The sequence below is a fragment of the Dicentrarchus labrax genome, unplaced genomic scaffold, assembly GCF_905237075.1.
Source record: "Dicentrarchus labrax unplaced genomic scaffold, dlabrax2021, whole genome shotgun sequence".
In the NCBI taxonomy this organism is placed as follows: domain Eukaryota; kingdom Metazoa; phylum Chordata; class Actinopteri; family Moronidae; genus Dicentrarchus; species Dicentrarchus labrax.
Window position 1 is genome coordinate 6,956,843 of NW_026136709.1, and position 22,240 is coordinate 6,979,082.

The following is a 22,240-nucleotide window of genomic DNA, read 5'->3' on the forward strand; positions in this document are numbered from 1 at the left end:
ATTACTATAAACAATATCCCAGACAATGTTTAGATTCATCACAGTGTCAATACATCAGCTCATTCAGTAGTGATTTAGGCAAACACATGGCACATGCTGCTTTTGATTTACTTGGTGTTCCAGTAGGTGGCAGCATAAGTCTGTATTTCACTTTTCACCATCCAACAATTCTTGAAGGAATGTTCAGAAACACCCACAAAGTATTCATCATAGTAAATTCATGTGCTGCAGTTGTCCCAATGACCACAAAGGAGTGAGTTCAACCCTTTGGTCATTTCTGTAAGTACACACTGCTGGAGAACGACCATAACATTTACAAAGGGCTGGAAAATGAAATAAGTGAAGTTCAATTTGTATTGAATAAGAGGTACTTTATTAGTAAGCTTGATACACTTCCTGCATGTTAACACAAAGGCACATTACCCATGTCTGCTGGAGCACTAAAGCTGGTGCACAACATGATACATCAGATACATGTTTCATAGCTTTCATTGTAAAACCATATAAAAATTAACAAATCAAACATAGATTTCAATAAACAACTGTATCTAGTTTCTATAGTGACAGCATGTTTAATACTGATGCATCTCTCTCTCTTGCTTCCAGATATATGGTTTCCCAAACAGAGTTGAACCCTAGGCTAAATCAAAAGTCAGTGGCAAAATCACTGGAAAAAAAACACGAGAACTCAAAAAGTAGCTGATTTCAGCTTTCAAGATCACTGTCATGAGTGTCAGGGAGAATTCGTAACTGAACTGAAAAATTGTTACTAGAATGTGAGAGTAATCTAAGCTATTCATTTCCTGACGATGATGCAATACTGAGAAAATATATCAGGAAGAGATTTATTAAACGAGCTCAAAGATCCCTGAATCCGGATTATTTCCATGCACTGGCTCATTTTGTACAATATGAAAACAAATATTTAATAAGAGGAACCAATATTTTTTTTCTCGTGATAACGACTTTATTATCTCGAATAAATTAACTAATGGGCTTGAAATACCGGCAATAAAAAAGCGCACTGCCATTTTCGGCTTCTGAGACACTACACCATGGTGTCCTTTCTCATGCATATGTGAAAGGCAAAGTAACTGGCACATTGGTAGACCACAGTACATTTACAATCAAACATACCATGAGTGATGAGACGGGCACAATACAACCAAATCCACAATGAGACTATGACTTTTAGTCATCCCAATATTTCAGATTCATACTTTCAGGTATAAAAAGCTTCTATAAAAGGTTTATAACCCATACAGAGTTTGGCATTGTAAAACATGGTAAAACAACTAATTCCTAGGTCCTTGCAGTACATGACATTATTATAGGAGAGTGCATAGGAAGCGTGTGCAATAAACACTAATGGAAATATATACTCCATGTGCCAAAACAGCAGCAACTACAAAGCTACTTGGCTATATGTACATTATTAGGCTACTAGTAGCGCCACAGCTATTTGTCTGAGAATGTAAGAATCATATATAAGGGGGTCCACTAACTGATGTGACTTGATATCTTGCATAAAATCCTTTTACATAACTATTTTAACTTGATGCTGGAGCCATCAAACAGGCATAAAACTAAGTTGAACACTTTCATGATGCATTTCAACAAAAGAACACAGCAGGCCGGTTTACACCCAGTGCAGTGTTTCTGCAATCTTTCAAATAATGGAATGATTGTTTGTTTGATTTCTTTTGTGACCACAAATGGATGTTAAGATCTAACAACAGCAGGGTCTATTCTGACACTGTGCTTATGTACGATGTAGTGCATGTGGTTGGGGCGGTTGTCTTAAGCTGCGTGCTGTTATTTTTTTAAGGTGATGGAATAAAAAGGGTGAGTTAGGACAGTGTGGGAAGGACATTTGTCTAATTGTGTGCTGAGACTGGTCTGTGTCTGGTTTCCTCCTTGTAGTATTAGATGGTCTCTGAAGGGGTTGGTGCAGGATTGGAGTTTGGTGGAGTCAGCTTCATGGTATTGAAGAAATCCACCATCTGACCTGGTACTTCTGCCAGCACACTCTTTGCCAGTGCTTCTCGAGGAGCCTGAAGTGCAGAAGAAGGACAAAACTTGAATGAATGAATGGAATGAAATGAAATGAAAAGGGAGCATGAATGAGAAGTAGAAAGTTGTGCAGATGAAAAAAAAAAAAAAAAAGGAAATTTCCACTCTTATATTTTCACTTTTCTGGCAACCTTCAGGAGAATTGCTTGTACTATAGATGGAGTGAACAACAGGGACAGCAACATTGTTTGATTCCTCATTTCCTTACTTTTCAGAGACTCATTGCAGACTGAGATTTACTGTTAATGTTGAAAATATATGAAAAACCATGCGTAATTGTAGCTGTGCTGCAAATATCTTAACATTATGTTGTCTACATTCAGCTACAGAGCAATTACAATTTGTGCAATATTCAACAAAACAATGAAACAAACCTAAAACTGAAAATCACATAACTAGTTGCTTTGTTTTAGTGATCTAGAGAGGAATTTTCCCTTTTATGTAAACAAGAATAGGGTTGAGATAGTCACCAGTGCTTCAGACCCTCAGACAGAAAGTACTACAGATTGTATTGTACCATCTCTCTCACTCAGCACTGATGATGAATGTTTAGCAAAACAGAGTTGGAAAAGTTGGAAGGAAAACATCAAAAAAAAAAGGGGATAGCAAACAATGCCATGATTCATGCAGTGATTCAGTGCAGCAAGCAAAGGCTAGGATGGGGGTGGGGTTTTTGACTGAAATATCTGGGGTACCCCTATGAAGGACTGGGATCGTGGGGAGGCTTCAGTTTGAATAAACTGAAGAAGGAGGCCACTTGCTGAGGTAACTCGGCCAATACGCTTTGGGCAAGAGCCTGGCTGGGTGCCTGAAAAGAGATAAATACACAGGGCACACAAGTAAGCCAAGTGAGGTCGAGGTCGAGGGGCTGGGAATTCCTGTGTACTGGATGGGGACACTAATATACCATATTTAGAGGAGTAATTTTGAAGCCAGTTAAACCAAAAATGACGCAGTGAAATGTTTAGAAAAAAAAAAGAAGCTTGAAATGCATGCAGCTTGTTATAGCAAATGGCTTGACTGAAATCACAGAAAACACCATTCACATTTAAAGTAACGAGTAAAATAAATAATGTGTCTAATAGTTTCAGACTTACATTTTGAAACTGCCTGAATGGCACAAACTGGACGATGTCTCGCATGGCGGCTTCGCCAGTCAGAGAGCGCAGGGATCCATCGTCTCCATCCAGGAACTCCATGGCGCTGAAGTCTGCGCCCCCTACTCCGACAATGATGATGGACATGGGCAGACGGGAGGCGTTGACGATGGCACTGCGTGTCTGATCCATGTCTGTGATCACTCCGTCAGTGATGATGAGGAGAACAAAGTATTGCTTTGGGAATACATCAACAACAGAGACAGCAGATCAATATTCAAATGTCTGAACTGTTGCAAGTGTTGATAGACCCAAATGCTCAGTACTTTGTAGTCCAACATGATCAAGGTGTATTTCAGTAGATTTTAAATCACAATGTATTTGTTAGTTTTCCTTCTCAAATTCATTTAAGCCTCATTCTTAACTGGCTGCTGCCAATGGGCATCGTTCACCTGCAATTAGAGCAATGAGACACCTGAGACACGCAAAGAAGTGAGTCGCACCAATACTGTGAATATTTTGATGGTTATTTCATTCAACAATGGCAATACTTGCCACTTTTAAGTTTAAGTTAATTATACCTAAAACCAGATACATCCAGCTATTGAACACTATTGCAATGTAGTACCTCTCCAGGGCATATAAATCTAATAACTATGAGCCTGGCATTTGAAAATAGCTTAAACAGGCAATTGCTGTGTTATTATCCTGGAACTCCTGTTGCTCTGGATCAAGCTATTATGAGATCATCCTGCTCCATTGTACAAATTACGCATAAAGAATTAGGAAATGAGTACTGACAGGCTTTCTTTCCAATCTGACACAACCAAATGTTCACTGCAAGAGTAATAATGACTACTGAATATGGAGTGTTTCAGACTAATACTGATGAACGGCAATGAATTGTTGGAGAACTTGATCTGCTAAATATGGAGAGTTTCTGTGCATGCAGAGCTGTGAGAGGCTACAGTCATATTAACGGTGATGGCTGAACAGATAAATACTCACTGATGCAGTGGTCTGCTGGATGGCTTGTTTAGCAAAGCAGGCGACATGGTTGATGATAGGGGAGAAGTTGGTGGGGCCGTAGAGTTTGACCTGGGGCAGACATACCCTGTAGGCCTCCACCACACCTTCAACACCTACACACACGCACAAGCACGCACACACGCACAAGCACACACACACACACACACACACACACACACACACACACACACTGAGTACTACTTCATATTAAGCTGCATATGTTATGTGTAATAATAAACATTTGTTTCAACCAGTCTAAAAATCATTGCACCATAGATACATTTAGACAGATTTTCAAACATACCTGCACAAAATGGATTTGCTGGATTGAAATTCAGAGGAAACTCATGGGAAACCTATTAATTAAAACACACAATTCCATCAGATATCCTGTCCTGTGCTTTTCCACCTGACAAACTCAATGCAAACAGCAGCTCTCTCTTTTTGCATGGATTCGTAGTTTTACATTTAAATACAAATCCTACCTGCCATGTGGGAGGGATTTGGGCTCCAAAGCCAAAGGCAGGAAACATCTTGTCGCTACACAGAAGGGACAAACAACACTAGAACATAAGTGACAGAATATTTTGTCATTGAAATGCAAATTATTTGTCACCAATACATTGATAAGTTCACCATACAGTTGGATGGGGCTTATGTTCATATATGCTTCTGTCCTGTCATCAGGACATCTCAGAAGGTTAGAAAAAGATCTGTATACAACTAACAGCGAACATTGGTTAAGAGCTATATACTGAGAAAGTTTTGCCCATGCAGCAGGCGAGGCTGCTCCTGCCCTCTCACACAGAGCAGAGTGGAGGAAAGGAGAGAGTGAGGGAGTTGACGATGGCTGCACCGTGCATGAAAACTTCATATGAAAGCTGTATGACAGCTGATGTAAAACAAAAGATCGGATCAATAAAGTTGAACATAGCCGATACCGATCAGTTGAAAAATGCCATGATCTGCGCAATATTGAAGTTTTGAATGTACTAGACAGTGTTTTATGTCTCATACCTGTCATAGTCCTGGATGACATTGCCAACAGACCAGATAGCAGAGAGGTACTCGTTGACACCCTGAGGACTGATGTAATGCAGAGACTGAGGAGATTTGGGATCCCCGTTGGAGCCTGTGAAGTCAATGGCCACCTGGCAAGACATTGAGGGAGCGGGCAGACATGCAGATAATGCAGGAACAGAAACAGATATCATTAGTAACCCAAGAATACAAATGAATGAAAATAGGCATTAATAGAGAAGCCAAAACTTACAGTGAAGTTGAGCTGACAGCCACCCATGATATAATCCAGGAAGGTATACTCCTTCACCACCTAAAAGACAGTATCGCAGAATATGTAATCTCAAATCCATGTATGAAATCCAAGGTGAACACATTCAATGAAACACAGTACTGCACCTGGCACAGCTTCACGCCCACAACCCCAGAGTTCTTGTAGCCTTTCTTCTTCTGTTTCTTTTTACTGTTGACACATTCAAACTCTGCCTGAGGACAAAAAAAAAAAACAGCATGGATGTCCACGTCAATGTCAGAAGACCATAAAAACTAAATTAGTATTGACATCACCGAAACCCAATTTAATTACAACAACATAAGCTACAAGTAGAATGAGCAGCTTTAAAATGGGTTGAGGCTGTTCCAATAGCATTTGATGGTTGTTACATCCAAACAATGTAAACACAAACAAACAAACACATACATACCGGAGATGTTCGTGATGCTTCTTTGAGGCGTGTCATTGTGGTCTCAAAGATTCCAATTAGATCATGTGAGCCATCGTTGTCATAGTCATAACACTCGACCTGGAAACACGTAGAAGCACACAGTGATGTGGCAAACCAGAAAACGGTTAAATCTTTCACACAGAAACATAAATACCACTAAAGGGGCAGTTCACCCAGACCACAAAAACAAATAACCCAGATCTCACTGTGAGACGCTTTTAAAAAGGAGCAGTTCCTTTCTAATGTGTTCACATTACCCAAAGTGCCACAGTAGATTCTAAAAATATGGGCAGATAAAACCAAAACTATCTGTAAGGCCAGACACCAAAAGTGGTGAGAGAAGGTTTTTTTGGGGGGTAATTTCAGTGAACTGAGCCTTTACGTGAATTGAAAACCTGGAGGTGTAGAACATGGAAGAAACAAAAACATGCAAGAGTGAGATTCAAAACACGACTCTTTGTAATACGAGTATATTTGACAGACGCTAACAGTAAAATGATTAACAAAGAAGAGTGTTTGTAGTTCCGGACAAATGTGTTTTCATGGTAGAATCGAGTTGGATGAGGGAAACTTGAGAGAGCCGGAGACTTTGCCGAGGTGGCGTCTTCCCATCCCATTCACACACTTCACCCATTAAGTGATGGTAAGATGAAAAAAGACACTGCAACGCACTGGGTAACTCACTTGTACTGTACGGCTGGAAACAGCTTCCTTCCTGACATGTTCGCTTCAGAAGTTAAAAAAATATATATCATAAATCTAGAACTGAACATCACTTTGCTCTGAAAACTATTAACACCTTTAAGAAAGGTTTCATTATGTTATAACCATGAATTTACACAGTGCCACTGATGTCAGAAACATGCAAATGCAGGTGTAAGGGGCAGTTCAAACACATGTTGCACAAATGTGCAAGTAGTTACAAATATGGTGAAATGGTTTTCTAGTTACTTTTATAGGTTTGTCCATGTCTCCTCCACAGAGGGACTGCAGGGGGATTCGGAAGGGTTTCCATGTTGGATTCAAGTTGTTCTTCACCACCTGAGGACAGAATTATTGAAAATTATACACGTGCAGAATACTCCAACAAAAACATATGCATATGGAAACCATGCAGATTCTGTTTACGATGTGTACTGTAATGGTTTTTTGTTATTATAAAAAGAAAGAAAAGAAATGCTCCTCAGCCAGCTGGAGGCATACCATGATATTGGCTGTATGTTGCCATCAACATAGACACAGAACAGACGGTATTCCAATGAATTAATTAAAAAGATGTGGGGCGCCATCATGAAACGAAGAATCATAAGAAAATAAACTTCTCCTTTTGGTTTATATAACCATTAGTGATTTAAAGAGTAGATATGTATGTATTTAGCAGATAACAAAAGCTATTACACTTCAGTTGGACTCCGCAACACAAAAACACTTTTAACAAATTTAAGAGAAGTTACTCTTAAAAACACTTTACATCTTTGACCACTGTCACCACATCCGTTTTTGGTGTTTTATTTTTATTCATTGTGTTGAAAAACTAGTCTAACTGGGTCTGGTGAGCTCCACTATTTCTGTTAACCCCTCAGATCAGGTGCACTCATTAAGTTGAGTGGTAATATAGGCCAACAAACATGATACAGATTATTGCAACATAGGATGCTGAAGGTCTAAATTCAATACATACTTACAGGTCAGGGTCATAGTCAGATGGTCAGATTTAAAATCATAATCATCATCATTTCATCTAATAATAATATCTGATGTCACAAGTAGCAAAACACACAACACAGTTCTCTAATTCAATCTCACCCACAAATGTGATTTGTCTGCTTCCTCATTCACAATAACAACATCACATTTAACATTTGTTGGTAAAAACTTAATTGGCCTGCGACAGTGCAGCGGTTTGGGGAGAGCACAGGAAAGGGGTTACAGAATCTAGAGAGTGTGGGGCGTTTATTCCAACTCTACAACTTTGGTTTTTGATTATACAGAAGGGAGTATGGCCCAACATGCATGTTACTGCAATGGCTGTGGTGTAAGACAGCTTGGACAGGGGTTCCTCTTTTCATACAGATGAGTGAAAACAAAAAATGCAAGTGTTACAGCTGAAATCCATGGGGTACAGATCTGACACACCACAGGTTTTTTTCCTGCTACACAGACTCTGTCTTCCGTGGTCAGTGTAGCAGCTTCAACATACTAACTAAAATCTCTTAACAGTTTTATCTAACTCTTATGGAAAAAATGGACTATTGAGTTATGACAGGAAAGAAATGAAAGTCCCCCTAAACTCAACAATATGCTTTTTTATCTTGTTCCTACAGCTGGATGTTATATGTGCAGAATATGACACACATTATTGTTCCAAATAGACTATTTGTATTTATACCTCAATACAGGTCTGGAGGGGATCTTTAAAATTACAATACAACACAAAATGTTAACATTTTCCCACAGCTGTGCTGTTATTTGCATGAGTGTGTTTACCTCTGTCCTGTGAGCCAGCTGCCATCCAGTTTCTGTCTGCTTATAAAATTCCAGGTAAGGGTCAGACTTCCCAAAGAAATCCTGTGATTGAATATAGGAATAAAACACACCAATAAGTTAAATGTAGATTGATCGATAGATCGATAGATAGAGACAATATCTAAAAGAATAAAAGAATTACCCATACCTTGTTATCTAGTTTCCTTGCTTCAACTTCAAAATTCACCACCCTGTTATCTTTTATTTCTTCTGCACTGATCTACAGCAGAATAGAGGACAAATAAATAAATAACAGGGGAATAAAAATACAGCCAAACAACATTCCTCTCTCTCACACGCTCTCTCTCGCACTCACTGTGATGGTCCCTTTTCCTGCAGGGGACTTGTTCTTCAAGACAAGCGGTCGGGTCAGTTTTTTACTGGACACAACCTGAAAGAAAGTTTGTTTTTTTAAAAAGCAGTTAATAAAGAAGAAGCAGCAGCAGCAGCAGCATGAGTAAATTAATCCAACCGAGAGGTGGATGAGTACAACACAGTAGCCTCAAGACAACAAGGCAAACAGCCAGAACAAACAGGTAGAATGAACATCTGGGGTCAGATTACACCGAGAGAGTCGACACAGCAACTGCTTATCAAGAACGTTCATCCTTCATCTCTAACATGGTGTGTTACTGGTGTGTTATTACACTACAGTATGTGTGCGTACTGCTTCAATGAAAATAAAAGTCACACCCTAAATCCACAATTAGTGGATTTAGGACAACTTTGTATGAACATGTACTGTGAACACAGAGTCATGTCCTTCCAGAAGAAGAGAGGAATGCATTACCTGGCCCAAGGTGCACTCCAGTTGTCCCAGGAAGTCATCATCACTCAGGTCGACAGTTTTGTTGTCGATGTCATAAATCCCAAACTTCAGTTTTTGCACTATTTCAAAGTAGTAGTCGATGACAAACTTTTTGGCAAATTTTGGGCTGAGGCAATTCTGGACTTGCTCAGTTCGTCCCACCTGTTAGGAAAGGTTGGACTGCTATGAGATCCACAAGTCTGAGAAATAACGTTGCTGTGAACTAAAGTGTTAAAATTGGTATGTATTGGCACACATGCACTGATGAAACAGGAAGTGGACATAATGCGGTTGCTGCTTTACACAACACTGACTTTTCCCATCTGGAGTTAACGATTAACAATGCTCTTAGATTTTCTCTTGCAAGTGGAAAAGTGATTAAATGCCACACCTAGTCACAATATATACTTTACATAACCTGTATAATCAGTTTCCCACAGCAGAGGAGATAGGGATGCATTTTACCTTTCAAAATAAACGTTTTGGACATGTTTTGGTTTCACATTCAGGCAAAAATAATAAACCAGATTTTAGCAGCTTTACACAAGCTCGTGAATATCAACTGTAAATCTTTATGCTGTCTGATACTAAATGAATCCAGAGCCAGTCAAATCTTACCTCATACCACTGGGAATCAGAGCTGCTCATTAACAGAGAACACAGAGGGTCGGACTTGGAGCCGATGTCTTTATCCAGGAGATTGTCACAGGACACAGTCAGCTCCACCTTGGTTACACACTGAGCAGCCATGTCTGAGAAATAACACAGGTAGAGAGGGGCATTACTGTGGGAACGAAACATGTTAGTGTAAGCTTGTGAACGCACAAACTAATTGACTGTGGTGTGTAAAATGGTGGAGATGCTAGTGAAGATTAATAGCACCCCGTAACGAAGATACAACGAATACAAATGTGTGTAAAAAAAAAAAAAGTAGCTGGGTAAATTATATTATCTCACCTTCACGACCTGGCTCAAAACGGTGATATTAGTTAAATAATAAACGCTACGCCATAAACAGATGTAAAGTTTAAGTCTAGCTGCCTTCATACCACCTCTCAAAACCCGTACTGCCTCACTCAGACATGGCCTGGTAAAGCAGTAACCGAGTTTCGTGGAAAATGTGACCCAATAACACAATAACATGAGCACTAATGAGGTCCAGCCGGTGGGGAGGGTCAAAGCAGAGTTTAGTACAGCAGCTAATGCTAGCAGGCTAACGTTAGTTAACGTTTAGTACATTAGCACCTTTACCGCGTTAACTTCCGCAGATAATTAACGTTAGCTGTTAGCCGTTAATTTAAATTCAAACTTACCGTTGAGAGTGACAGGGCTCACGGGAAGAAAGCACTTTGTTGTTGAGTGGTGTTAGTAATGGTACCGCTGTGTTACCGCTGTGTTACCGCTGTGGTACCGCCCTTTCCTATGTAACATGTAACATGTAACGTTATAATATGTGTTAACAGTGTTGCGATCAAATCTACGCTGGAACCTTTGAGCTCTGCCAGTCAACGGTCAACACCCAGAACGACGCATCGTTACGTCGTTGCCACAACAACAGCCCCGTTCGACACCGCGCGAATTTACTCTTTCTGCCTAATTTCAATGTTTTATTTTGAATGTCTTCACCGGAAATGAACGATTACGTCAGCCGTGACGCTGCTGGAGTGTATTGACATATCGATGCAGGAGTGTTTTCAATAAAGGAGGTTGAGCATTGTTTCAGCGGTCACAGTGTTTAACAGCACTGGTCATTTCACTTCACTTGTGTCCATTTGCTTCAGTTTAGTCACTGTATTTTGAAAGAACTCACCGGAAGTGTTATTATGCTGTCATAGCAGTGACGCGAATTTGGCCAATTTAATAGTTATGCAGTTACTCACATTGGCCACCAAAGGGCAGGAACATTAGTATGTAAGAACTCTAGTTGATTACTACTACTATTACTACTATTACTACTCCTAATAATAATAATAATAATAATAATAATAATAATGATACATATACATATTGTTTTTTTCAACTACACTCTATTGGCATCAAGGTAAAGATGATGATATTGTAATACTTCCGTTTAAACATTAAAGTGTACTCTAGCTCTATCTGTGTAACAGTACAGTAACACTATGTAGTTTCATATTTGTGTACATTTATAATGCACTTTATGACACAGACACACATTTTAAGAATGCACAAAATAGGTTGTGAACATGAATCACTACTTTGTGAAAATACACATAGTATTTCTTTAATGTCATGAGATGCAGACAGGAGGACAAACAACACAAATCTTTCAAATTGTGTAATAATTTTACGAATATTGAAGTGGAAGCTGGTTTTTCTGTAGATTAAGTACACTTTTTTCTTGCACTGGAAATCATCATATTTACATAAAATACGGATAAAATCAGTAAAAGTTTATTACATAAGGCAAAGCCACAGTGATTGGTGCAAATAACTAACACAAATACATATACATGTATAGTGAATGTATTAGACCATTTTTATGAAAGTTAGTAAAATTAGAAGTTGTACTACCTCTTTTTCTCTAATGTACATTTGTGTAAACGTGCATTTTACCAAGCTCACCACTGTTACTGGTGATAATTAATTCTAGGGATTCTCCATGTTTAACACCCATAGGGAAGCACCAAACAGTAAGTCAAATCAAATGTGATATTCAGTATAAAAACAGAAACTGACTTTAGTAGAAAACAGCAGCAAGGACACAACATAATAGCCTTTGTAGTGTAAAATCTACAAAATATAGTAATTTAAACAAATGTATTAATCCATTATATGTGGATATATTTTGTAAACTTGGCTTCACTGTATTTGGTACAGCCATATATTTGTTCAAGATCTATGTTTCAATAAAAATAAAATTTCCCAGAGAAACATGAAAGTCTGAAAACCAACAAACAAGTGATCATTGCAATATGTAGACTGGAGGAAAAGATATGGAGAACACATTAGCTTCAGCTGTTTCATGTAGACATTATGACAGACAAATGAGATGGCTGTTATTAGCTGCCTCAAATGTTCCACAAAAAACAAAGAGCTTGTGTCACAAGTTACTGGTAATTAAGAAAACTGTGCAGATCAATAAAACAAGATATTACTTAAATTGTTAACAATCCTGGCACTTGAGTCATTAAATATCAGTGTTAAGGACATGCTAGCAAATATTAGGATTGTTAACTATGGCTTTATAGTAATGTTACATAGTATTTACAACTCATAACATGACTGGATGTTGCATGCTCGCCATGCAAGAGTTTGGGTTATAATTGGGCATTTGGAGTTGGCATACTCAGGAGAAAAGCAAGTCCTCAGGATACATCCACAGGAGGGGCTGACGCTGAGTGGTCAGTGACCGGTGTGGTCTCATGGGGTGGTCTCAGTCTCATGGTATTGAAGAAGCTCGTCACCTGGCCTGGCACTTCTGCCAAGACGCTCTGAGCAAGCATTTCCTGCGGGCACTAAAGAGGAGAACAGACAGAGTAACAAGGTGAGAGTTACAGATATATATACACACAAGATTTAGCAGGAAGTAGGAGGGGAACTAACTGTAGCAACCAAATAAAAGAAGCAGGCGGTTAGAAAGATCATTACATGGATTTAATTCTGATTAGTAAATAAATGTTTCCTGAGGTCTGAACAGCACACTGTGCAACACTGAGAGTGGCAACACTTGACTCTTCCACATATTACCATACTGCCAATGTTTCTATGGTTAGAATATGAACTAAAAACTAACCTTGAGCGGTGTCTATTTTTTATAGGGTACACGGTATATGACGGTATTTGTGTAAAATAAAAAAACTGAGCTATTGGTGATAGCTCAGTTTTAACAAAATATTATTCCAAAAAAGACAATATTCCTAGTAAGCTGTTTACATGGTTATTGAAAACGACAGCTGTGCATACTCTATACGTCCTATAGAGGAATTTCTCTTCCTCAACCCTGCAGTCATGTTGCTCCTCTGCTAAAAGTGGAACAGCTGGAGCTGCTTAGGTCATTCTACCTCTTTGTATTAAAAGATAATTTTTTCCACCAGTGACGTGGTGCTACACAGCCAATCAAATCAAATCTGTGCACTAGGACTGGACTTAGTGAGTTAGATACACCCACAGCAGCTTATTAGAGAGATTAGATACAGTCGGAGAAATAGGCACATGGCATGCTCTAAAAAGAGAAATCAGCCAAAAGAGAGCTTTGAATCCAGGATGGACAGACTCTTTCATGTTCATTCTTCCCACGGGCGATTATTAAAAAGGGCAGTGTGGAGTGCCACTAATGTTACTGGTCCTTTAAAACCATACCCTTCTAAATACCTGTGTACACAACAATACCTTGATACCTCCCAAGCCTAACAACTAACAACGAGTGCAAGAGTGCTCACTACAGATGTTGCTATACTTAAAAGGCCTCAAAAGAAAAGTCTGTGAAAATAAATCATTTAAAAAAATGCAGCTTTGGATGGAATGCATGGAAAAAAGAGGGGAATGGGGTCAGGCTGTGGGTACTCATACATTTCTAGGAAGGACTGGGATCGCTGGGGGGCTTCAGGTCAAATAAATTGAAGAAGGAGGTCACTTGGTCAGGCAACTCTGCCAGTACACTTTGGGCAAGGGCTGCAGTGCCTGCCTGAAATAAGATGTGCAGCATTATTTCAGCATTATAAAGGTGCTTAGCTGGTGCACGCCTACAAAGACTTTGCGTTATGAAATAGCTTACATTTTGGAACTGCCTGAATGGCACAAACTGCACAATGTCCCGCATGGCAGCCTCGCCGGTAGCAGAGCGTAAATTCCCGTCGTCTCCATCCAGGAACTCCATGGCGCTGAAGTCTGCGCCCCCTACTCCGACAATGATGATGGACATGGGCAGACGGGAGGCGTTGACGATGGCACTGCGTGTCTGATCCATGTCTGTGATCACTCCATCAGTGATGATGAGGAGAACAAAGTATTGCTGTGAAACGTTGACACAAGAAACCAAATGAATTAAGTGGAAGTGGTTTTCACTGATTGTTATTATGTGGAAAAGAAGACCTGATTGTGCCTTCTTCCAAAACAAATCTACATTCTACAGTTTGCACACAAGAGCTACCATTGTAAGGCTTTGATTGGTGCAATAACTCACAGAGGCAGTCTGCTGCTGCATGGCTTGCCTGCCAAATTGGGCAACGTGGTTGATGATGGGGGAAAAGTTTGTGGGGCCGTAAAGCTTCAACTGGGGCAGACACTGCTGGTAGGCGTGGACCACACCCTCTATACCTAAAAACCACAAAAAGACACACACAAACACACACCGGGGAACAAAACTAAGTCTTGCAGGACATGTTGAGCATCATTTTATATATATTTCCATGTAATTCAGCAGAATTGGAAAAGGACACTGCAACATGATGATATATTTGAGGGCCAAGGACAAGTTTCTGGTGAAATGTTGAAACAAACACTATGTTAGAGCAGTAATTGATTTTGTAAGTACAATTGTTCTCAACCATCCATTTTTGCCTGATAAATGACGTCAACGCCTAATCAATTATCAAAACTGTTTATTCTTGTTTATAATTTCTCAACTAGTTGTTGCAGTACTTCCATGTATGCTTTGAACATCCCATGCAAAATCTGAAGTGGAAGAAGAAATCTCATGTTATACTGTGTCAAACCAGACCAGTGAAAGGCATGAATACACCACAGCTGCTGTTCTGTGACTGCAGTACGTGACTGCTAAATGCCCTACATGTCAAGTGCATTAAAAACAGCAGTGTTATCCATATTCGCTCTATTATTACCTGCACAAAAGGGATTTGAGGGGTTGAAGTTGATGGGAAACTCGTGGCTGACCTGCAAACACAAACAACTATTAATTTGAGACGGCCTGAGTTACGTCCAGCTAAGACGAGGAACAGCCTATACGAACATCAAAGTACGTCTGGACTAACACAAACAATCACCTGCATTGTAGGAGGGATCTGGGCTCCAAATCCAAATGCAGGAAACATCTTGTCACTGCAGAAAGGAAGTGAAACAAAGTAGGCGATACTGTCAAAGTAAGTTTACATAAACACAACATTCACTACTGGTGTTTCTGGCGCTATGTTTAAATTACTAATGGTGGATTACCAACATAACACTTTCTGTATAACAAGCTATTTACCTGTCATAGTCCTGGATAACGTTCCCCACAGCCCAGATAGCTGCCAGGTATTCGTTATAGCCCTGAGGACTGATGTAGTGGAGGGACATGGGGGACTTGGGGTCCCCGTTGGAGCCGGTGAAATCAATAGCAATCTGGAGAATATCAAATCAGATAACTCTTTGACAACCTCATAATGAACGATTCCTGAGGACATTCAATTCTCAATATAAAACGTAATTACAAAAAAATACTTAAAGTAAAAAGAGAACAAACTGTAGTACTCACAGTGAAGTTAATCTGACAGCCGCCCATTATGTAATCCAGAAACGTATACTCCTTCACTATCTAAAAAATATTGGAGGGAGAAAATCATTTAACTATTTACCATTATTATGTTAAAGTTACCACATAAAGCACGAAAAAATATATTGTACACACAATGTATAAACAATGTACATTTTTTAATTTTTTCCATCTTCAAACTCACTTGCATGCATACAGTGAACCAAGAAAACAATTAGTTCTGAAAGAAAAAAGAATATAAACCACAGTACCTGGCACTTTTTTACAATGACAACACCAGAGTTTTTGTATCCTTTCTTCTTCTGTTTCTTCTTACTATTGATGCACTCAAACTCGGCCTGAGAGGAGCACAAACACACCACACAGGCGTCAGGAATATAATACATACATATCGTATATACGCTGTATATAAATACCTTCATAAGGCTTCATTGAATGCTTGATATACGACGTGGGAGAGATCTTTTGTATTTCAGCATCTGTTCTTTACATCTATGCTTAAGGAAAATGGCAAACCTGACGAACAAACGAAGAGGAAAAGCTTACTGCATATGTCTGTGATGCCTGCTGTATTTGGGAGAGTGTGGTCTGGAAGGATCCTATAAAGTCGTGAGATCCGCTGTTGTTGTAGTCGTAACAATCCACCTGGGAAACACAGACAGTTCAGAGAAGAGACAAACCCAGTCAATTCTCTTTGATTCAAGAAAATAATCTTATATTTAAGAGATTAACTACCACCAGTGTGTGAACATCAAAGCAGATGAAATAAAAGCATTAGGGATGTACGATATCAGGACAGAGAATTAATAATGGGAAACTGATAATGGGATATTTATATTATTATAAATTATCGTGAATTAAATGACAGCCGATACATTATTGGTTGATATTAATAGTAAGTTATTTTGAATTCTTATGCCAACTGGTTCATAGGCATTATGTTTTATGAAAGCCTGTAAGTGAAGTTTTTAATTAACTTCACTAGAAAAAATTCAGTCAGACCTGCTGTTGGTTGTTGTTGTTGTTGTTGTTGTGTTAACAATAGTGATGTCGTATGGTTAGAACAGAGCTATAGTATATTAATCATCCATCTTTACTTACTCCTCAGGTGTGTACAATGAATTTTAAAATAGACATACATCAGGTAATTATCGATTATCGTATCAGCTGAAAGAAAATCCATATTGTGCATCCCTAAAAAGCATGCTTTAGGGGTGAAGCCTCAAATGTAAGGTAACACCCTGGTATCTAACAGAAACACACACACACACACACACACACACACACACACACACACACACAAGGCTTCTAAAGGTCCCACTACCTCCTTTAGAGCAAGATTCACAGAGTACCTGCTCAGAATCTGCACACTGTATCTTCAGTGTTGAGGAAACAGGCAGAGACACAGCATGGAGCAAACTGTGTGATGGTAAAGTCAGTCTACAGGATGGAAAGCTAAGAAAGCTCATGGGTAACTAAAAGAAGGGATCCATCTTAACGGAAAAAGTCTACCTGTTGGGAAATTGTCCCATTGGTTAACTTACTTCTTGATACGCAACTTAATATTCATCAGGTGATTTAAATAATGAATGTGCTGAATAACTGCAGGCCGCTAGCATTGACAGAGAAATATGTCCTGTGCTTTAAAAACATTAACACTGAATACCTGATGGAGCCAGGTTTATTGTGAACAAGAACACACATATTGTGAGATCACTGTCTTCTATCACACATTAACTTCATATCCTGTATGCAGGGAAAAGGTCCATGCCAGTACAATTTGGTTGTACGTTGTTCACTTATTAACTAACATCAGACCTATCTGCATATCTTAAATTAATAAGCTTTTAAACCTGTCGACACGGAGCAACTCTGGTGACTATGCCATCAGATTTAACAGGTAAGTTGACCAATGTGCCAAACCCCTCAAATATTCTACTTATTCCTTTAAGACAGATGTAGGTGTGTCTAGGACTGTGGCCTGTCCTGTCACAGACACTGCAGAGCACTCACAGTGGGGACAGTAAACTCACTTGCACTGTCGACTGGAAAGCATCTCTTCCTGACAAGTGTGCTTTCACAGGGTTAGAGGGTGGGAACAAAAAAACAACATACATAAACTAATGCTAACACACATTTCCTTATTTGTATTTTCTTACAATGAAAAGGCAAACCATGAAACACCGTGGCCATGATTCAGTCTTTCCATTGTTTTACAAGACAATGAAAACGCATTAATGACCAGAAATTTGGGTTTTTGGCTGTTGATGTTGATGTTCAAGAAGTTTGATTTCCACGACAGATGGCCGGAAAAAAAAAATTGTAATTAATGTATGAAAAAACAACTGCTTCTTCTTATTTGTATTCTTTGAGTAAAGATGATCCACGGCTGAAAGACAAACCAGTTGGTAATAAACCCTTAATTTTGAGAGTCCCAGTCACCTTTTTACATATATTTACACATTTGGTAGCACTGTGAAAGTCAGGATGAGACAGGAGGGATTTTACTAAACAGCAGCCTGAAATATGAAATAAGCCAAAGCAGGTAAAACAATGCTTTTAGATTTTATGATGCCCCAAAATTCCTTCCCAACAGAAAGCCTGCATATACAGCACAACAGAAAATAGACAGAGGGCAGCTCGATCATCAGTCACAATGCCTTGCAGTCAAGTGTGTGAGTGAGTGAGTGTGTGTGTGTGTGTGTGTGTGTGTGTGTGTGTGTGTGTGTGTGTGTGTGTGTGTGTGTGTGTGTACCTTTATAGACTTCTCCACATCACCTCCACAGAGTAACTGCACAGGGATTCTGAATGGTCTCCATGTTGGGTTTAGGTTGTTTTTCACCACCTGCATGACAGCAGCAATCATAAACCAGTCTGACCATTGAAATGTATAAAGTGCAAACATTAATACACATTCTAGCTATGACTGTGCTTGCCCATGCACAGTCCAAGAATCCTTGAACCAGATAGCATGGTACACAAAGAGGTTTTTATATGTGTACCTCTGTCCTGTGAGCCAGTTGCCATCCGGTTTCTGTCTGCTTGTAGAATTCCAGGAAAGGGTCGGACTTGCCAAAAAAATCCTGGAGAGAAACAAGTAAACACATTACAGTCTTTCATCCACTGTCCTATATTGAAGGAGCTGAAGGTTAGCAGAATGGCTTTTTTTTTATATATAGATGTGTGTTACTGAAAAGCAGCAGATAACAGGACTTGTTTCCAAACTTAATGTTGCCTTCAGGGTCAACAAGCTTGTAGGAGAAAATCACTGAATGTTCTTCTATTCATTAAAAGTCACACGAGTTAAATTATTTCTGAATTTTCACTTCAATAGGGGCTAAAGAGTCTCAAGCGGCTCTGGAGCAACGATATCTTAATATTTCTGAATTCCTAAACATAATTCAAACGTACAATTGTAATCAATACCTTTTTATCCAGTTTTCTAGCTGCAGCTTCAAATTGCACCACCCTGTTGTCTGTCCTTTCTTCTGCACATATCTGCAAAACATGAGACAGCGTTGTGTTAAAAATATCACAAAGTGCAAATACACCAAGGAACACACTTACAATATCCTTAAACCGTCCAAATGTCACTGCCCATCTTAATGAAAGCAACTCACAGTAATGGTTCCTTTCCCTGCAGGTGTCTTGTTCTTCCGAAGAAGTGGTCTTGTTAGTGTCTTCGAGGACACAATCTGGACAGAAAAGACACTTTTTTGAATCACAGAGACTTATCTTAAAGCAGCTATCAGTGATTCCACAGAACCACCACCACTTCAAATGATCAGGACCAGTGTGTTTAACCCTAGTGAAGAGAAAGAAACACGATGAATAAGCATTTGTGATGATAAATGGTAACCAAAGAGGGGCTAACCTGTCCTAAGGTACACTCCAGTTCTCCCAGGAAGTCAGCATCTTGCAGATTGCAGTTTTCGCTGTCGATGTCGTACACTTCAAACCTCAGCTTCTGCACCATCTCAAAGTAGTAGTCGATGACAAAAGTCTTGGCAAACTTGGGATTAAGGGAGTTGTTGATTTTCTCCGTCCGGCCAATCTAACACAGATACATAATCCAGACTCAAGCACTTTTTCAGACTCACAGCAGGTACTGACACTGACAGTAAATACAGTGGGGGTATCTGACTTCACAATTGTCTCCCAATTACTGGAAATATTTCAAATTTCTTAAGGATGAGGATAAATGTGAATGTGGCTTAAATAGGAAAAATGCAAGGAAGGCAACCTGCAGTGTCTGCAGATATAAAAGGATTATTCTAAGGTAACAATTCTTATCTTATTTTCATGCGATTGTACACTAATGAAAACAGATTTATGAATATCACATTCCATTTCTGTCAACAGATGCTCCTAAATGTCACACACTGTACCTTTGATTGTACACTATATTTGGAATATTTTCACTGCTTTACCTTGCCGTCAGAAAGCCCTTTCCAACAGAAAACTGAAGCCGATATATGAGATCAAACAAACTATTTAGAGATGGAAAAGACCTTGGCACTGTTGGCAGGAGAGCCATGCAGCATGCATGGGAATGAATTACAATATATTTGACTTTCACTACTTGTCCGAATAAGTCGCTTGCAGAATGTCATCAACTGGGCAACACTGGAGTTGGCTCAAACTCACAGAGGCAGACTGAGCCGGAGGAGAGAGGTTTTGCTGTACCTGTTTGGGTGGCACGACTAACTTTTTTTTTTTTTTTTGTAAAAAAACAAGCATAACCGCACCTAATTCAGAAAGTTTACAAAAACATAAATAAAAAATATTAAATCTGCACTGAAACTAATTTCTAATATTTTTTAGATGCTTACTATTATGCACATAAGACCATAAATTAAATAGCTAGAACACTATTGTGGGTTTCTAGTGGCTTTAATATCCAGTTATGAGTTAGTAGAACAACCTTACCTCAGTCCAGTGGGGTCCTGAAGTGTTCATGAGAAGCACACACAGAGGGTCCGACTTTGAGAATGCATCCATGTCCAGCAGATTCTCGCAAGAGACGCTCATAACCACCTTGGTCACACAGTCAGTGGCCCCTGGCCCCTGGGCTCCCACTGCTGCCATCACAGCCTGGAGAACACACACTCAGGCACAGGAACTGCAATCATACACAGATAAATCAGCCTTACAAACAGGAAAGGCTATGTTCACACTGTCAGTCTCAGAGTGAAACATTTACAGTATATCTAAGCTGAAGTGACCTACCAGTACATGATTATAAAAGTCACATGAATTGTGATATGACTGCTCACACTGAGGTCACATTACAAAGACTCCTATCTGATGTGGACCACATATGAAAGTGCTTTGACTCAGATCTGAGTCTCATGTGAGCAAAGAAAAGTAGAATTGTGTCCATTTGGGTCGTTTAGTAAAATCTGCCAGCACTTGATCCACTTAGCCTCGTTTTAGTTTCAATATAACGTTAATGAAATATCGGGGTTTTCCATCGGGGTACTCCCATGTATTGTCAAGGGCGGTGCCATACAGTGGGGCTGTCGGGAGATTCAACCCCCTGAATTGGGCAAACGGTGCCAGCGTTAGCGGAAGCCTGTAGTAGATACATGCCGATACAAAGTAACACAGAATAATGAAGGAAACACAGTCAGTGTTTTCATCCGATCTGTCCTAAAGAGAATAGACATCAGCGCAACCGTTAACGTAACGTAGCTTAACGTTACGAAAACTAACGGACCAAATTAAAATGTAACCATATAACGTAAGTTAATGTTACGTTAACTTACGTTTTACTTACTGTCACTCAAATATATAACGTTAAAAAGTAACAGGTATTTATATTTATTTGTATTTAAATCTTTTTATTACGTTAACTTGAACTAACGTTAGCTAACGCCTAAAGTTAACGTAATTTTCGTAACATGACACGAAGAAACGTACGTTAACGTTAACGTTACAACATTTCGGTCACGCACACTCAAGTTAGCAACGAAGAAAACCTTTAACCTTTTTTATCTCTGTGTTTATTGTGACGGAGAAAACATAATGTCGAAAGCAGTCTTAGCTTTGCTCGTCCTACCTTGTAATCTAGCCAGATGTGTGAGCTGTTTTTGGTCGTAATAGCAGCGATGAACAGAAGCTAGCTGCGGTGGGCGGTGCCCGTTTCCAGTTAAAGGTACATCCGTCCGTCTGTTGCAATATCTTTATATATACACATCGCTGTATATATAGAAGATAAAAGTGGAATTTGATATTTGATTTAATATCACAGATTTGGAGAGACTTTGTGTACACGTTGAGAGTTAAGCAATTATGCAAAGGCCTAAAGACGACTCCCAGAAACAAAGCCTCCAATCTGGACTTCACGCCAGTTATTTGGTCAAAGCTGTAACAGTCAGACATGAGAGCATCAACAGAGCATACACATATATATATATCAATATATCTAATATATCCCCCAGATCCACCATGGTGAGCACCAAGGAGAACTGGGGTTCAGTGCTGTGGGCATGGACACCCAACATCC

General features: G+C 39.4%; 2 protein-coding genes across 6 annotated transcripts; both read right to left on the reverse strand.

Annotated features, from left to right (window-relative positions):
* Positions 1 to 350: 350 nt before the first annotated feature.
* On the reverse strand, positions 351 to 10,881 carry LOC127369598 (copine-3). 3 transcript variants are annotated; one of them, XM_051411121.1, is made up of 17 exons: positions 10,592 to 10,881; positions 9,897 to 10,030; positions 9,261 to 9,440; positions 8,787 to 8,861; positions 8,619 to 8,690; positions 8,432 to 8,512; positions 6,896 to 6,985; positions 5,924 to 6,022; positions 5,619 to 5,705; positions 5,473 to 5,532; positions 5,217 to 5,350; positions 4,685 to 4,739; positions 4,504 to 4,555; positions 4,179 to 4,312; positions 3,171 to 3,407; positions 2,769 to 2,881; positions 351 to 2,054 (listed from the first exon to the last, which is right to left on the reverse strand). In XM_051411121.1, the coding sequence occupies exons 2-16, from the start codon at positions 10,026 to 10,028 to the stop codon at positions 2,771 to 2,773; spliced, it is 1,599 nt and encodes a 532-aa protein (XP_051267081.1). In that variant the 5' UTR covers positions 10,029 to 10,030; positions 10,592 to 10,881; the 3' UTR covers positions 351 to 2,054; positions 2,769 to 2,770. The 3 variants fall into 3 exon arrangements, with proteins under 3 accessions (XP_051267081.1, XP_051267079.1, XP_051267080.1); XM_051411119.1 differs by lacking the exon at positions 2,769 to 2,881 and having other exon boundaries at positions 10,592 to 10,879; XM_051411120.1 differs by lacking the exons at positions 2,769 to 2,881; positions 10,592 to 10,881 and adding an exon at positions 10,236 to 10,393.
* Positions 10,882 to 11,497: 616 nt separating this feature from the next.
* LOC127369596 (copine-3) lies at positions 11,498 to 21,906 on the reverse strand. 3 transcript variants are annotated; one of them, XM_051411116.1, is made up of 17 exons: positions 21,794 to 21,906; positions 20,662 to 20,854; positions 19,607 to 19,786; positions 19,353 to 19,427; positions 19,159 to 19,230; positions 18,735 to 18,815; positions 18,488 to 18,577; positions 16,279 to 16,377; positions 15,984 to 16,070; positions 15,715 to 15,774; positions 15,448 to 15,581; positions 15,245 to 15,299; positions 15,083 to 15,134; positions 14,425 to 14,558; positions 14,017 to 14,253; positions 13,812 to 13,926; positions 12,616 to 12,757 (listed from the first exon to the last, which is right to left on the reverse strand). In XM_051411116.1, the coding sequence occupies exons 2-16, from the start codon at positions 20,818 to 20,820 to the stop codon at positions 13,816 to 13,818; spliced, it is 1,626 nt and encodes a 541-aa protein (XP_051267076.1). In that variant the 5' UTR covers positions 20,821 to 20,854; positions 21,794 to 21,906; the 3' UTR covers positions 12,616 to 12,757; positions 13,812 to 13,815. The 3 variants fall into 3 exon arrangements, with proteins under 3 accessions (XP_051267074.1, XP_051267075.1, XP_051267076.1); XM_051411114.1 differs by lacking the exon at positions 13,812 to 13,926 and having other exon boundaries at positions 11,498 to 12,757; XM_051411115.1 differs by lacking the exons at positions 13,812 to 13,926; positions 21,794 to 21,906 and adding an exon at positions 21,721 to 21,779 and having other exon boundaries at positions 11,498 to 12,757.
* Positions 21,907 to 22,240: the final 334 nt, after the last annotated feature.